The following is a 16,284-nucleotide window of genomic DNA, read 5'->3' on the forward strand; positions in this document are numbered from 1 at the left end:
ATATCCATGGTAAATAAAATATATACGTGTGTGTGTGTGTGTGTGTGTGTGTGTGTGTGTGTGTGTGTGTGTTTGGGTAAAATGGAATATTATTCAGTCTTTAAAAAGAAGGACATTTTGTCATATGTGATAAATGGATAAATCTTGAGGACATTATGCTAAGTGAAATTAACCAGTCACAGAAGGACAAATGTCATGATTACACTTCTATGAGGTATTTACAATAGTCAAACTCATAGAAGCAGAAAGTTGAATGGTGGTTTCCAGGGACTAGAGGAAGGGGAAATGGAGAGTTGCAACGTAATGGATATAAAGCTTCAGTTAGCAAGACAAGTAATTTCTAGCGATCTGCTATACCACACTGTGCCTATAGTTAACAAACACCTAAAAATGTGTTAAGGGGATAGATCTCATATTTAATATTTTTGCCACAATTTACAAAAGGAAAGACTAACTATAAGGTATTAAATAAAGCTCAATATATTGTTTGTTTAGGTAGTTCTTATTTTTCTTTAGAGCTTTATTTGCTAGTTTACCATGATGGTAAGCATTCTATGCAACCATCCTGGTCTCTCATGTGATTCTTCTTGTAGTTAGGGATAGATTTATGTAAATATACAATGAGATTCTGACTCTGTTAACGTTTGAGAGGCATGCAAAAGGCCTAAACCTGATAGTGCTTTCCTCACTGCTTTGAAGCTCCCAGAGTTTATTATCCCTTTGAGCTAAGGTCCTTATTCAGTTGTTTCCAGATAGTCATGGACATATTGATACATAACATGGTTTAAATAATACCAGCTAACTGAGAGCAGGTGCATTTTAATGTATTTGGAGGATTAGGGTTGGATCCAAAAGCGAGGTAACATAATAACACTAAGAGATTTGGAGTGAGGAAGAAAGGGAGAGGGGTCAAGTTTTCAGAAAAGACAAGACTTCACTTGGAAATACTAACATCTAGTGTTTCATCTGTACTTGGGAGCAGCCCTTCCTATACTCATGATTTACCATGATGGGCAACTCTTAGAAAAGGCCAAGATCATGAAACAAAGCTCTTATTTCTTTTCTTTTTTGTTTCTTTTTCCTTCTTTTTCTTTTCTCTCTTTTTTTTCAGAAAAAAAAAAAAAGGCTAGCTATGATGTGTAAATATTCCACCTCTTACAGTGATCTCATTGTGCCACCATCTAAGCAATTGGTGACTGATCCTAACTACTATGAATGTAGTTTGTGGGAAACTGAATATTCCAGTGTAAAATAGGAGATCAAATACCCTTATCTGTAAAGTAGGGTTATCAGGCCAACTGATTGATATGATTGCTTTGGTTAAAATTCTCTATTTGTCAAGCATTTATATATGTATGTAAATACTTTCACTTTTTCCTCTGATCTCTGAGGAAGTATATTAAGTCTCAATTTGTCACAACTTCCCAGGGGTGACTCTTAGTTGAAATGTCACTGACAGCTTGTGGTTTGGACCTTTTTTTTTTTTTTTAACTCCAGGCAGAAACAACTAGAAGCCCTTGAACAACTGCAAGAAGATGCTGTCAACCCGGAAGCTGACCTTAGGAAGAAGGTCCACGGAACCAGCCCATGGCTGGAGGACGGAAAAGAGCAGGTAGGGTGGCCTTTGACCACTTTATATTTAAAGGGAAGTTTCCTCAGATGTCTTTGAAACCATGAAGTAAAAAACAGAGGAGGAACAGAAAAAAAAAAAAAAAACAAAAAAAAAAAACAAAGAGGAACTGCGAAGTTCAGTCCCTGGCGACCAGCAGCGAGCGGAGGAAGTAACGGGGAGTTGTAAAAGAGGCGGTGTCAACAGCCTACTGATGAAAAGAGGCATCTTTGCAGAAAGAGGCAGCTTGACATATCAGGACTTTTACCGCTGAAGAAATAGCTCAGGCATACAAAGCCCATGCAAACACAGAATTGCAGAAGTTCAGTAGAGGCTTATCACTTCCCTGAGAAGAAAAGCACATTTTCAGTTTCGTGTGCATAGTAACAGTGAGCGCTCAATTGCTTTCTTTCCTGGCCACCCTGCTAAAATCCAGCATTAACTGTGCGTGTCCAGGTTGAGGATCGAGATCGGGCAGCCCACTCAGCCAGTGACAAAGCTAAGTCTTTGCTGCATAAATTAGAGGACGCAATTTCGGAACAACGGAATCTTCAGACTATAAATACTGAGTTAGTGAATACTTGCCAGACACTTGAGCGGAAGACAAGAAAATTGAAAAGTGAGTAGCAAATATTTGTTATGTCCCAATTCAGTCCACCTGAGAAAAAGGACTACAGCCATTTTTGTAGATTACAGCTGCTGTATTATTATTGTATTTATGACAACCAAATGGTTCCAGAAGGCAGAGTTGTGGGCTTCCAGAGAGGCTTGCCTAGTGACTAAGTAGATTGATTTAACGATTAACTTTCCCTTTCAGATCTTTTATTATGAGCTAGATTTGGCCCTGACTGCTATTTCTTTAAAAATTAAAGTTCTCAATATCTGTAAAAGTAAACAAGGAAAAAAATCTTGTATGCATGGGATATTTGAAATCGCAAATAGCTTACATATTCTACTCTGATTTTATTAGCTCACTTGTACTCAAGACATGGTAGAAAAGGACCTGCCTCTCTATTTTCTTTTAAGTAGTTATCTTAGGGGGCAAAATACTTACGAATTCAGTGTATCCAAATATTAAATATATGAGAATGCTTTTTAAATTTTAATGTGTTCTTTACATATATATTTTGCTTTAAAAAATTAGAATATTCAGTATTTTTCTGTATTACCTAAAAGTAGATAAATGTTTACTAAGGACTTAGTTGAAGAGACAATTGTCAAATGACAGTTGGCAGATTATTCATAAGCTTGTTTTATTCTAGAAAGATAATTTGGTAAAAATAAAGCTTACTTATTTGAGCATTTATCAGACAATTGCCCTTATTTGGCTAGCTTTTTGTTCTATCTGGCCAGCTAAATATTCTTTTTAGAGACAGTTATTGATTTGGGTGACAAACAAATGAATTATAAGCTTCAGGTGAAATAGAGATGGAGATTTTCAGTCTTGGGTTTGTTTGTTTTGTAGCCTTTCTATTGCTCTCTGAGAAAGCTGTTTAAAAGTTTAAAGGACTTGGCTAGTTCTAACATAACAGTAATTATTCAATATTTTATTATAATTTTTAAACCTTGCAGACCTTGCTGGTTTTTAGTAATTCTAGCTATCAGTTTACTTTACTCCATCAGACAGTGTGCGGCTTTAAATGACATAATCTATATATTATTTTATGATTGCTCAGAAGGTATTGGAGAAGGTTCCCTTGTGATTAGAAGTGTTCATGTTGAGACGTGAATAACAAAGCATTCCAAATATGGCTTATGGTATTTTTGCTTTAGACACTGTGCTTAGAGGACTAATCTTTTGCTTCAGTTATATTTATCTTTGATTAAATCAGCATTATACCCACTGTTTTATAAAAATAAGAATTTATCTCCTCCTCCAACTCCCCCCACCTTGATTTCCTTATAGTACCTTGTTGGAAGAGTCAACTTTTTAAACATTCCAAAATATACCTTCTTGATATTATGAACTTGCTCTTGTCTTCCCCAGTTTATTGGTCTAAACATTATTAAAAACAGAATATGAAAGCTACCCTGAGTCGCAGGCATGTGTTTTTGTTTTGTTTTGTTTTGTTTTTTCTGGCTGAATAAAGTAGAGTGGATGTTTCCTTTCTATCTTGAGTTTCTCACAACCTGCCTGGCTTTTTGAACTTCTTGTACTTGATTGTATCTTTTGCTGCCCATAGAAGGCTTACATATCAAGATTTTACCCTGAAGACCATTTACTTATGAGGATTTTTCTAACAGTGCCCTTTAAAATCAACCTTGCAACAAGAGGGAAATTTAGGTAGCACATATTTTTGAGATGTTCTGTACAGCAGATTTTCCAGATAGACTGTGAATAAATGTCAGCGAGGTAGGACAGTTATCACATAAACACATCCTGGCACATTCCACCATTACCACTGCCACCACATGCTGTTTGAATTCTGAGTCAGACTTTTGAATTCTGAGTCAGAAAACAAAAATATTCAAATCCATTTAGCTCTTCTGAAACTTTCTGGTTAGCTTAATACATTTATTAAGTGTTTAAGGCAATTACTTTCTGTTGTATCTAAGAATGGTTCATTAGCAAATTGGGTGCAGATTCAGTTATTTGGTCCAAATGTTAAGGTCAATGACAATGTTCATAAACTGAAACTAGGAAGTTGTTTATGACATTTGATTAGAAGTCCTGAACTTAATATTGAATAAGTAATATTCAAGCTTTCAGCTGCCACCAGGACTGGACTTATTTCTTAGTGTACATGCTTTCCTTCATGAAATATGCCATTATAACTGCTAAGTTTCTGGAATGGTTCCTTACAGATTTTCTTTCTTTTGCTTCTTACCTACATATGTATCTAAGTATCTTGTTAACAAAGGCCATTCTAGATGTATAAATGGATTTTTGTTTTGAAAAGGGAATAAAAAGGCTTCTTAGACCTAGGGTATTTACCCAACACATTAGAGTGACTCTAATGTACACAAAACATAGACCACTTGATCTAATCCAAACTATCACCTCTTTGCTGTTCATCCTCTTCTTGCCCCTATCCCACATGAAATCTTCATTGAGTCCCTGATGTAATCAACGATGAGGGAATTAATTTCCTTTAGACATTATAAATATTTCCTTGGCAAGAGAACCTGAGAAGCTCCTGTATATCATAAATTCCTTATTTGAGCATAGTGTCTCTATTAACTTTATAGTTTAGAGAAGGCTTTCACCTAGATGATCTCACTGGAAACTCTCTTCTGACTTGCTGTCCCTAGCATGAACGGCATGAGGTATGGGACAGATAAGAGCCATCTGGCTTTGAGGATGGATGCAAGATGAGGGCCACTTGTCTTGATCCACTAGTACACAAGAGGGAAATGAGACAAGAAAGAAGGGTTCACGTGATTCAGACACTTAAAGATAGGTGTTGAGCTGAGAACCGAGGGAAAAACCCAAAGTCAGAAAAAGCATGCTCAACAGCTCTGATGGGATGGGGGACTAAATTTTCCCAAATGTAGGATACAGAAATGGATGAAATAATCTAGGAGGCAGTATAGCATAATGATTAAGAGCATGGTATTTGAAGTCAAACCTACATTCTGATTCTAAGTCTACAAATGAGAAACTGGATAATGTTGGGCAAATCACTTTACCTCTCTGAGTCTCCGTATCCTCTTCCAGAAAATGCAGTAGTTTATAAATAACACATGCAAAACACTAGCTAGTGCTTGGTCATACCTGGCAGAGTCTGTTCTGATAGAGCACGTTTCTCCCACGTGCATTACCTCATTCACCATCGACAAATGGATAATGACATGTGAGCATAATATGGAAGTTATGTCGTTTCATTCATGATTTTCCTGGGAATAGGATCTGGGTTGGTAGGCATGGAATTGTAACCTTCGACAGGGAAGGAAGAAGCATTCGGCTTTGGCTGCTGACAGGCAGCAGGAGCCCTTTCAGCTTTACTTTAAGAAAATTAAAATCAAGGGTCTGCACCTGGGCCTCCCTCCCCAGAGAGGTGCACCCAGCCTTGCAGAGCTCTGGCTTGTGGCAGACTGTAGTCCCTCCTGTGTTCTCTTTAGCAGTCCTGCTGCCCGAGAGTTCTACTTCCATCTGCATTTTCTTAGCACCCCACCAGCACTATCCCATTTGAATGTCGCCAGCTCTCCATGCTTTTGTTATTGTACATTTCTATTATCCTGTGAGGCAGCCTTTAGTCAGCCATCTTAAGATGCATGTCTCAGTGATCGAAATTTTCTCCCAAGGCACTAATAGTTTATAATTGTGTTGGTCAGTGCTCTGGTTACAGTGGTACATGTGCGTTTTTAGTGATCTCTCCCAAACTGTGTTCATCTCATAAACTCAGTTATTTTTGGTCTTACAATTTTTATGTTCATTTTTTGATGCACAATTAACCTATCCTGAAATGTTCAGATCTTAAGTGTAGTGTTTAACCAGTTTTCCAAATGCACATTGAAACACAGAACTTCTATAACCCCAGAAAGTTCCCTTGTGCTACTTTCCAGTTACTGTCCTTCTCCCACCTCCTCCACTACAGGGATCAGCCTCTGATCTTTCTTGTTTTAAGTTTTTATTTATTTTGAAAGAGAGAGTGTGTCTGAAAGCAGGGGAGGTACAGAGTTGGGGGGAGAGGGAGAGAGAGAATCCCAAGAAGGCACCGTGCTGTCAGCGGAGAGACCTACATGGGGCTCGATCCCACCAACCAAACCATGGGATGATAACCTGAGCTGAAATCAAGAGTTGGATGCTTAACCGACTGAGCCACCCAGGTGCCCAGAATCAGCCTCTGATCTGATTTTTATCCCCGATGGGTTAGTTTAGCTTCCAGGATTGAGATATTAAGTATGTACTCTTGTTCGTGTCTGTCTTCTTACTCTCAACATAATAGTTATCTTACTATTTTGTTTCTCAGTGGTATGCCATTTTCATGACTGAACCATATTTCTTTATATGAATGTTCCACAATTTGATTATCTTTCCTCCTATTATTGGACATCTAAGTTATTTGCAGTTTGGGGGTGTTATGGAGTAAGCTGCTATGAATATCTGTGTATAGGTCTTTGTAGGGACGTATGTTTTTCTTTAACTTAGGAGAAAGATCTATCTATGAGCAGAGTTGTTAGGTCGTAGTGTAGCCGTAACTAGCTTTTTAAGAAACTGCCAGTTTTCCATAGGGTCAGTAACATTTCACACTCTCACCAGCAGTGTCTGGAAGTTCCAGGTGCTCTACAACATCAACGTGTGATGGTATCAGTCTTTTTGTTTTTTGCCACTCTTCTGTGTATCTTGTGATTTTCATTTTTGTGCTGATTGGCTGTGACATATCAAAGTCTTTTGCCCATTTGCAAATTAGGACGTTTGTCCTTTTGTTTTTGAGTTAGAGGATTTCTTGACATATTTTGGAGACAAGTCCTTTGACAGATATATGTGTTGTAAATTATTTTCTCCTTGTCTGTGGTTTTCAATGAAATTTGATGTTTTTTAATACATGCTTTTATAGAACATGAGGTGACACATATATTGTGTTACAAGAGTCCATACTCCTTAAATATCAACCATCACTGATAGCTAACATTATTATAGCTCTAATTCTATGGCTTTAAATTAGCAACAACCAATTAATTGCAGGGCCTTTGCCCGAAAGCCTCGTTGCATAGTCATTTGGAAAGTTGTTTTGTCTCAGCTTCTTCAGAGGCAAAGTATTGGAGACACCTGGTCCCATCCTATATCACAGATGGCAACAGCAGGGGATACAGTGGCCATTGTTTTATTTGCTTCCATGTGAAATCTAAATGTCCTAGAGACATGGCAGATCCAACTCCAAACACATAAAAAAGAATGCAAAGGTGAATGCAAATTAGGGTCATAAAGGCAACATGTTTTGCCTTATAAAACATATGGAAATACTTGCCACACATTTCACAAAACATCTGTTGAAATAAGGTTTACAATTTAAATGTCTTGAGATGGACTATTCCTAAAACCCAAGATTGCCTGGTGGGAAAGCAGATGGGCAATTTAGGCAGCCTTCTACTAGCTCATTATTTCTTGTGAAACACAAGCTTAATTGGAAAATCCAGAGACAGTGTTTTGGAGATATATTACCTTCAGAGACATAATATTGGCCACTTCTAAAAGGTTTGGTTGCTATTGCTTAGATGTAGGTCTGGAGAAGTATAGGGCTTTATTTATGAATAGAGTTAACACAGAGAATTTTCTAAAATTGAATCTTTACTGGAGTTTTAAGTATTAAAAATTAAACAATTTTACTACTTAAGTGTGTTAGAAATTTTTAAAAAGATAATTTCCTCCTGGTGGGCCCAGTAACACTGTGTCAAGCTTAGTTGCAAAATAAGTAATTTTTACCAAAAAAAGTCTTACAAAATAGAATTTTACTTATTTTTTCAAGCCTTTTTTCCTAGAAAAAATAATTTTATAGATTATGTACTTTTCACATATATTAACATTATTTTCATGGTTCAGAATTTCTTCAGGCTATTGAGATATAAAACTGTTGGTCTTTAAAATAAGCACCAGATTCACATGTGTTTTGGGCACCAGAATATTTGCTGTTAATTTTCCTGGCTGTTAGTGATATAAAAAAAAAAAAAAAAAAAAGAAAAGAAAAAAAAAGTGGCAGCTATTAATATGTCTCCATCTAGCAGAGCTTCCTACCCTCATTTGTTTTTAATCATCTGTGGGCTGAGAACACAGTCAGAGCTTGTGAGATTTATAGATAAATCCAGAGCCTACTGCATGAGTGGAAGTGTGAGGAGTTGCCACATGAATAAAGGGCAGGCATATCAACATCTATTTTGGTTCAAAAGATTTGGGCCTGTTTTCTGGTTCTTGGCTATATTTCAAAGAGTAAGGATTGTCAAATAAGTGATATGTTACTATGTAGCTCAGGGTTAGAAAGGTATTTTTTTTTTTTCTTCATTTCTGTTGCTCCAGAGATGAGAATTTCGAAGTTACTAGGAGACAGATTTCACTTAAGTAGAAAGATAAATATTTTTAATTGCACGAAAGAGTACACCGAGTTGAGCATTATCCTATGCGTCTGATCCCAGCTCCATGCATACTGAGTCATCATTGAAATCCTCTGGACAACAAGGTTCTCAGGTACCTCAGATGTACCTGTAGGATTCTGGGGCTCCCATCACTCATAGCTCCAGCAGAAGCTGCTTGGAGGGAGGATTTCTACCTTGTAGGCAGTTGGACTGATGACCTCTCAGGTGTATTCCTATGTGAAGGTGAAATAATGCTATGACTCACCTCTAGAAGACAATTGCATCTACCAAGGTTAATTTTAATACCCAAGAGTGATAGTGGTTTAGCCTCTCCAACCTTTGTTCTCTGTATCCACTGCCCCAGGACATGATTTGAGAACAGTGTTCTCAGAAGTCATTGCTTTTCCCTCTCCTTTCCTCAGGCCCCAAATTTAAAACTGTTAAAAGTTTATGAAATTTAACCAGGGGAAAAAGCGGGTTACTAACGTCCATATTAAGCTGGTTATGAATTCTTTTTATAGCAACAGTTGAGTCACTGAGAAAGAAGTTAATTAAAGGACGACGCCATGGCTTACCGTTTCAGGTAAAAAACAAACAAAAAAACCTGTGATGTGTGTTTACTGTGGGGAAGAGGTCCAATCTGTGTAAGGTTTTGAAGCTAATTTATAATAGATAATGATTTTGATTATAAAATTAAATAACCAATTTAGAAGAAAATCCTCTGGGGGACTTTGTTCTCTTATGCACTGAAAGCATTTAGCAAAACAAGAGGAGAGAACTCACGTTAGTGAATGGCTTCTAATAACATCTTTCAAAAAGAAACATTTGAGAATTTATCTATGAGCAAAGGGCCAGTTTTTTTAGTCTTAGGCAGCTCCTTTCTGATACTGTTGAATGTGTACTCTTGGATGGGCTGGGATGGTTATTGTCTCTTATTTTCTCCTGTTTGAATTAAACTTTCAACTCCTTTCTGTCTGGATATCTCAATATATCCATGGCAGAGTTCAATGTATTTCTTTCCCTCATGATACTTGGTGAATTTCTCCTTTTTGTTCTTAAATGAGGAACATAAGGAAGGGTAAGTTTGGCACTGGGGGGGAGGGACTGGAGAAGGGAAGAAAGAGAGGGGTGATGTCTGCATGTATCTGTTTCCAAGGGTGTATTGCAGGCACATCTGTTTAAGTAGAACAAAAATTATTCATGTGGAGACTAAGCTAGGCAGAGTGCCTAGAAAGCCCCCTATAATAAGTTGAAGTGGAAAAACCTCCACATCCAAATGTTCTCTAATCATATTAGGAACACCAATACGATTTTATATTATAGCATAACTGTGATCGATATGTATCTACCTCTTGGACTAGGGCCACAATTTGATAGCTATAAAATTTTCATAGACACCATTTTCACTACACTGACATGTCTCCACCAAGCTTCTTTGGCCTCTGCCTGAAGATTTCAATGACAGAGCCCTTGTGTTTCCTGTCCCTGATCGTTGGATTTCATTTCTAAAACAAGTAATGAGGAAAAGAAAATGAAAGCTTTACAGTTACAAACCTCTTCCCTTAAAGTTGAACACTAGAAAGAACTGGCCAATAACTACCCTCCTCAGGTAGCATCATATCTTCTCTTAAGCATAATATGTTTTGCATCTTTCTTTGACTGTGTCATCGTTCTGTCTTTGAATATGTTCCACCATTTTCTCATGACAGAGCTGTTTAGATGAGGAATTTCCTCACTATGATCCCCTGTCCTGCACGGATGGAATTCAACAACCTCTTCAAGAACAACTGGTAAGTTTAAGCTTTTTGAAACGATTTAAGTGCCTGTTGCAAACCACTACTGTGCCAAAATAGAAAGTTAAGTCCAGTATGTGTCAGTAGTCTCAGAACTCTAAACTCTACCACTTTTCTTTGGGAGATTATGAGATGAGGCAATGGATTCCTATTCTTTTTCTTTATCACACACATGCATACAATGCTGGTAGACCCTACGATATGGCAATATTTTAAATTTGATTGTGGTATCATGATGAAATATTGTATAACTAAGCTTGCCCCTCACCCATACCTCTTTCCTCAAAGCTCTTGTTTATATGAGAATGTCAATTATTGGGAATTGATATAATTCTGTTAAATTATTGAACTGTGATTTTTAATGAGAATTATAGTTTACCCACAAGGTAAAGTATACCTTTTGTTCAAGACATCATTTATTTACTTCTTACTTGACATCATTTATTTTCTTCTGGACCTCTCTCACAGGGTTGAGACCGGTAATAGTCTTTCTGCCTTTGGAGATAGAGAGAGTAGATAATGAAACATACTGTTACATGCCTTTAGATACCTAACAGTACTTAATTTTCTCTTCAGAAGCAGTGTTGCCATAAACAATATAGCAGTCAAGAAGCAAGAATACATCAGGCACCCCTGACTTTCAAACATACATGCTGGTACACACCTCTGCTGGGTAAGCATGGATAGCCCCCCTCTTATACCCTGTCAGGCATGGCTGAGGGTAGGGCTCTTTTTGAATGGGAAAATAATCACAATTATATTTGTACAGAAAAAGTTGTTGAATACTTGGATATTTATCCCGGAATTCAGTCAACGAACTTATGTTTGAGCACTTACTCTGTACAAAGCACCATATTATGTGTAATAAAGAATCAATCTTAAAATAGCTCACAGATTATCAGGGAGATTAGAATGGGCTCAGAGGGGGTACCTGGGTGGCTCAGTTGGTTAAGTGTCTGACTTTTGATCTTGGCTTAGGTCATGATCTCACAGTTTGTGGAATCGAGTCCCACATCGGACTGTGTGCTGACACATGGAGCCCGCTTGGGATTCTATCTCCCCCTCCCTCTCTGCTCCTCTTCTGCTTCTGCGCGCTCTCTCTCTCTCTCTCTCTCTCCTCAAAATAAATAAATAAACTTTATATATATATATATATATATAAAAGAATGGGCTCAGAGAAGTCTCCATAGAAGAAATGAGAGTTGAACCAGGCCTTGAAACATGGGTTGCATTTGGAAAAGCAAAAATCATGGACAAGGTATTCTGAGGAGAATGGCATGAGGGAAAAACAAAGTAAAACAGAAGTAAGAATGCAAAAGCTTCAAATGTTTGAAGAAGAATCAAAGCTGGACAAGTCATTTTGGAAACTGGAGTTTGGCTGGGATATAGTAGAATATAAGTTTGGAGCAAGTTGCAGGTTACATGTGGGCTATTACTCAAGGCCAGGCTAAGGAGAATGAGCTTTATCTTAGGAAATGCTCAAAGCAGTGACATCTCTCATCTCTCATCACAACCTAGATGTGAGTGAAAGCAAAAGTTAATGCCTGGTTCTGAAATGACAAGAGAAATGGGATGGTTATCAAATAAAGTTAAGAAGAAATAAATAGAAAGTAGAGTGATCTGTGGGTCATTTCAGGTGGAGAAGGGAAAAGTGCTACCACTGCTAATGGCCTTTTTGTATCATACAACAGCTTCGTGCTTTCTCTAGATGAGTTTGTTCACACTAACCCAGGGGTAGTAACATGATCACAATGTCAACAGTCCCTATGAGTGCCTGCTGCATGCCAGGCACAGTTCTCTGCTCTTAACATTGCTGTTACCTCCTTTAATCATCACCTCCCTGCTAGGTAGATGCTAATGTCATTTCCATTTTAAAGATAAGGAAACAGGGGCGCCTAGGTGGCTCAGACAGTTAAGTGTCCAACTCTTGATTTTGGTTCAGGTCATGATCTCATGGTTTGTGAGTTCGAGCCCTGCACTGGACTCTGTGCTGACAGTGCAGGGCCTACTTGGGATTCTCTGTCTCCCTTTCCCTCTACGCCTCCCCCACTCATGCTCTGTTGCTCTCTCAAAATAAATGATAAATAAATAAACAAATAGAAACAGTGAGTTAGTAATTTGCCTAAGGTCATTTTGTCATTACTTACACTTCAAATGTAAGTAAACTGAGGCTCAGAGTGGTTTAGTTATTTATCTAGATCACACAGCTAGTATGTGGCCAAGCCAGGATTTGAATTAAGAATTTGTGATTGACTCCAAAGCCTGTTTTTTTCCATTAAACTCTTTTTCCTATACTCAGAAAAACACATAACAAGATGGTTTTTTCCAAAAAAACAGTTTGTCACCCTATTTCTTTTGTGTCTTTGATGACTTCCAGTCACAGCATCTGACAATTTTCTCTTCAGGAGTTGGTAAGCTGTCTCTGTAAAGGGGCAGATAGTAAATATGTTAGGCTTTGCAGGCTATATGGTTTCTGCAGCAACTACTCAGCTTTGCTGTTGTATCACACAAGCAGCCATGGACAATACTGAATGAATGGGTGTGTCTGTGATACAGTAAAACTTTATTTACAAATTAGGCTGGATTTTACCCTCTGGTTGCAAATTGCTGACCCCTTTAATTGCTTAGTAGGCAGGGATTTTTCTGTCCCCTCCCCAATGTGCTTTAAAAAATTGGCATTTTCACTTCATACAATGAGGCATCAAGGTGGGGGGGAGGGTTATGTTAAAATAGAATTGAATTGACTTCTGCTTTTTCAGAAATAGTTCCATCTCTCAGGAGGGAAAGAATATGTATGTATGTATGTATGTATGTATGTATGTATGTATATACGTAAAATATAGTTTAAACCAGAAATAAATTTCTGTTTTTATTCTTTTCTGTTCTGCAGATGCCTTGCATCTAGAGAGTCTTACAGTGATTCCAAGACTGGAGTTGACACCTTTCTCAGGTGTAGCCAACCGAATCCAAGATGCATGTGAAAGGCCCAACCATGTGAAAATAGAGGATGGTGCTTTGGATGTGACTAGAAGACACAAGTAAGTTAAAAGAGCCAAATATATTTACCCTATTCCTATTGCCTAAGCTTTTAATCAGTTAAACTTTTGAATCCTGAGATCATAATGTGTTAAGTAAGAAGGTTTTATTGTGGAACTTATCTAACTCTGAAAATTGACAATTTTAAAGGTATCTCTATAGTTTTCTTGAAGTGCAGTTTTCTTGCACTTTGAATTCCGTAACATCCATTCTAAAATGTAAAAAGACAAATTGGGCTACCCAAAATGTTTCCCAGGTTTTAGAAATATACGATATACTGCTAAGTTAACTTTTTCAGATAGGTTTTGATCACATTTCTATTCCTTCTTCTTCAAGGTTAATGAGCCTTTGCAAATCCTTATCCCCTCACCCTCCCTCTCCCCAAGCTCCTCTGTGCTCACCTTCTGAGTACACAGACTGACCTTCCTCAGGAAAAGTTTGAAATGTCAGTGGGGTTTGTGAGCACTATCCACCCCGGTGAAATTTCCTTTCTGTATCAAGGATGCAGAAACAAGACTTTGAATTGCAAATTCTTTATTTACATTTTTGGCTAGATTCTCTATGGTTTGCCATCTCTCTCTGGTGGAGGTTGGAGCTGCCTTTCCTTATGTCTTACTAAAACCATGAACTTAATTAGAAATTTGGTTAAGCTGAGGCAGGGAAGGGAAACATTTGGTATTAGCTGAAATTCTCCGTCTTTCCATCAGGAGTAAGGAGCTTTGTTTTCTGTTGCCAGGTGCCCAGGCCCTGAAGTTGGCCCCCACTCAGGAACAGATCTTTCAGGTTGCCTCAGGATGAATGATGATCTAAGGATGGAAGTGAGCATTTGACTATATTTCAGCTGTATTTTTAGTACGACCATATCCTGGTCCTCTTCTATGGTATATTATTTTGAAGTATTATGGACACTCTTATAGCAAGTGTGAATCTTATACCACAAAACACAGATGCATGAGAAATGTCAACCTTTCTTGACAAGAAATTACAATTCAGTCATTTGGGGGCTTTCTACTCCTTCTGTAGTACAAGCTAAAGGATAAATAGACAAAAGGAGATTTTGGTGAAGTATGCTGAATATTTTATTCGAGAGGCAGGCTGGTTTGGGACTTAAAATTTACTAATGACTATAAGTCTTAGGTCTCATTGTCTGTCTAAGAATTGAAGTCAAACCTAGATAATCTTTGAAGTGCTGGTACTTTGTAAAAAGTCACAAAGTAGGGCAGTGCCCAGAGAGTATTCATTGCTGCAGTTAGGTGCTAATGGTACTTTTCTACCAAAAAAAGAATAACACTAAATAACACGTCATTTAGGCAAACTCCCCAGGTTATGGAGATATGTATGGAGTGATCCCTCTGTCTACAGTTGAAACCACGTTCCATAATTTTCTCAGTCAAAAGGAGCAGACAGTTCTGTTTCAGGATCTAACAATCCAGTATTCTTCCTTTTTTTAATTGCTTGAGATATAATTCACATATTAAACAACTTATTCAGGTAAATGCTTTTATTAATTTTTTAAATATAATTTATCAAGTTAGCTGACATATGGTATATACAGTGTGCTCTTGGTTTCAGGAGTAGATTCCCATGATTCATTGCTTACATACAATATCCAGTGCTTATCCTAACAAGTGCCCTCTTCAATGCCCATCACTCATTTTCCCCTCTCCCCCAGAACCCCCATCCACCTTCTGTTTGTTCTCTGTATTTAAGAGTTTCTTATGATTTGCCTCCCTCTCTGTTTGGAACTATTTTTTCCCCTTCCCTTGCCCCATGGTCTTCTGTTAAGTTTCTCAAATTCCACATATGAGTGAAAACATATGATATTTGTCTTTCTCTGACTGATTTATTTCACTTAGCGTAATACCCTCCAGTTCCATCCACGTTGTTGCAAATGGCAATATTTCATTCTTTCTCATTGCCAGGTAGTATTCCATTGTATATATAAACCACATCTTCTTTATCCATTCATCAGTTGATTGACATGTGGGCTCTTACCATAATTTGGCTATTGTTGAAAGTGCTTCTAAAAACATTGGGGTACACATACCCCCCATGAATGAACACTCCTGTATCATTTGAAGAAATTCCTAGTAGTGCTATTGCTGGGTCATAGGGTAATTCTATTTTTAATTTTTTGAGGAGCCTCCACACTGTTTTGCAGAGAGGCTACACAAGTTTGCATTCCCACCAACAGTGCAAGAGGGTTTCTGTTTCTTCACATCCTTGCCAACATCTGTTTTTTTCTTGAGTTGTTAATTTTAGCCACTCAGATTGGTGTGAGGTGGTATCTCAATGTGGTTTTGATTTGTATTTCTCTGATGATGAGTGATGTTGAGCATCTTTTCATGTGTCTGTTGGCCATCTGGATGTCTTCTTTGGAAGTGTCTGTTCATGTGTTCTGCCCATTTCTTCACTGGATTGCTTTTCAGGTGGTGAGTTTGGTGAGTTCTTTATAGATTCTGGATACTAACTCTTTATCTGATATGTCCTCTGCAAATATCTTTTCCTGTTCCGTCAGTTGCCTTTTCGTTTTGTTGATTGTTTCCTTTGCAATGCAGAAGTTTTTTATCTTCATGAGGTCCCAATAGTTCATTTTTGCTTTTAATTCCCTTGCCTTGGAGATAGGTCAAGTAAGAAATTGCTGCGGCTGAGGTCAGAGAGGTTTTTCCTGCTTTCTCCTCTAGGGTTTTGATGGTTTCCTATCTCCCATTCAGGTCCTTTATCCATTTTGAGTTTATTTTTGTGAATGGTGTAAGACAGTGGTCTAGTTTCATTCTTCTGCATGTTGCTGTCCAGTTCTTCCAGCACCATTTGTTAAAGAGACTTTTTTTCCAT

General features: G+C 37.8%; 1 protein-coding gene across 3 annotated transcripts in view; it reads left to right on the forward strand.

Annotated features, from left to right (window-relative positions):
- The window catches only part of IRAG2 (inositol 1,4,5-triphosphate receptor associated 2), a 129,323-nt gene that overhangs the window by 75,818 nt on the left and 37,221 nt on the right, over nt 1-16,284 (forward strand). The window contains exons 17-23 of one of the 3 annotated variants that reach the window (XM_047066829.1): nt 1,498-1,612; nt 2,066-2,228; nt 9,142-9,203; nt 10,330-10,410; nt 10,990-11,086; nt 13,304-13,451; nt 14,186-14,267. In XM_047066829.1, coding sequence (XP_046922785.1) covers nt 1,498-1,612; nt 2,066-2,228; nt 9,142-9,203; nt 10,330-10,410; nt 10,990-11,086; nt 13,304-13,451; nt 14,186-14,267 — 748 coding nt within the window. Of the gene's footprint in view, nt 1-1,497; nt 1,613-2,047; nt 2,229-9,141; nt 9,204-10,329; nt 10,411-10,989; nt 11,087-13,303; nt 13,452-14,185; nt 14,268-16,284 lie in introns of those variants that run through there. The other 2 variants (XM_047066830.1, XM_047066831.1) reach the window with 2 other exon arrangements.

The sequence above is a fragment of the Lynx rufus genome, unplaced genomic scaffold (genome assembly GCF_022079265.1).
Source record: "Lynx rufus isolate CCGP_SWC_20201006 ecotype Redwood Valley unplaced genomic scaffold, mLynRuf1.p SCAF_7, whole genome shotgun sequence".
In the NCBI taxonomy this organism is placed as follows: domain Eukaryota; kingdom Metazoa; phylum Chordata; class Mammalia; order Carnivora; family Felidae; genus Lynx; species Lynx rufus.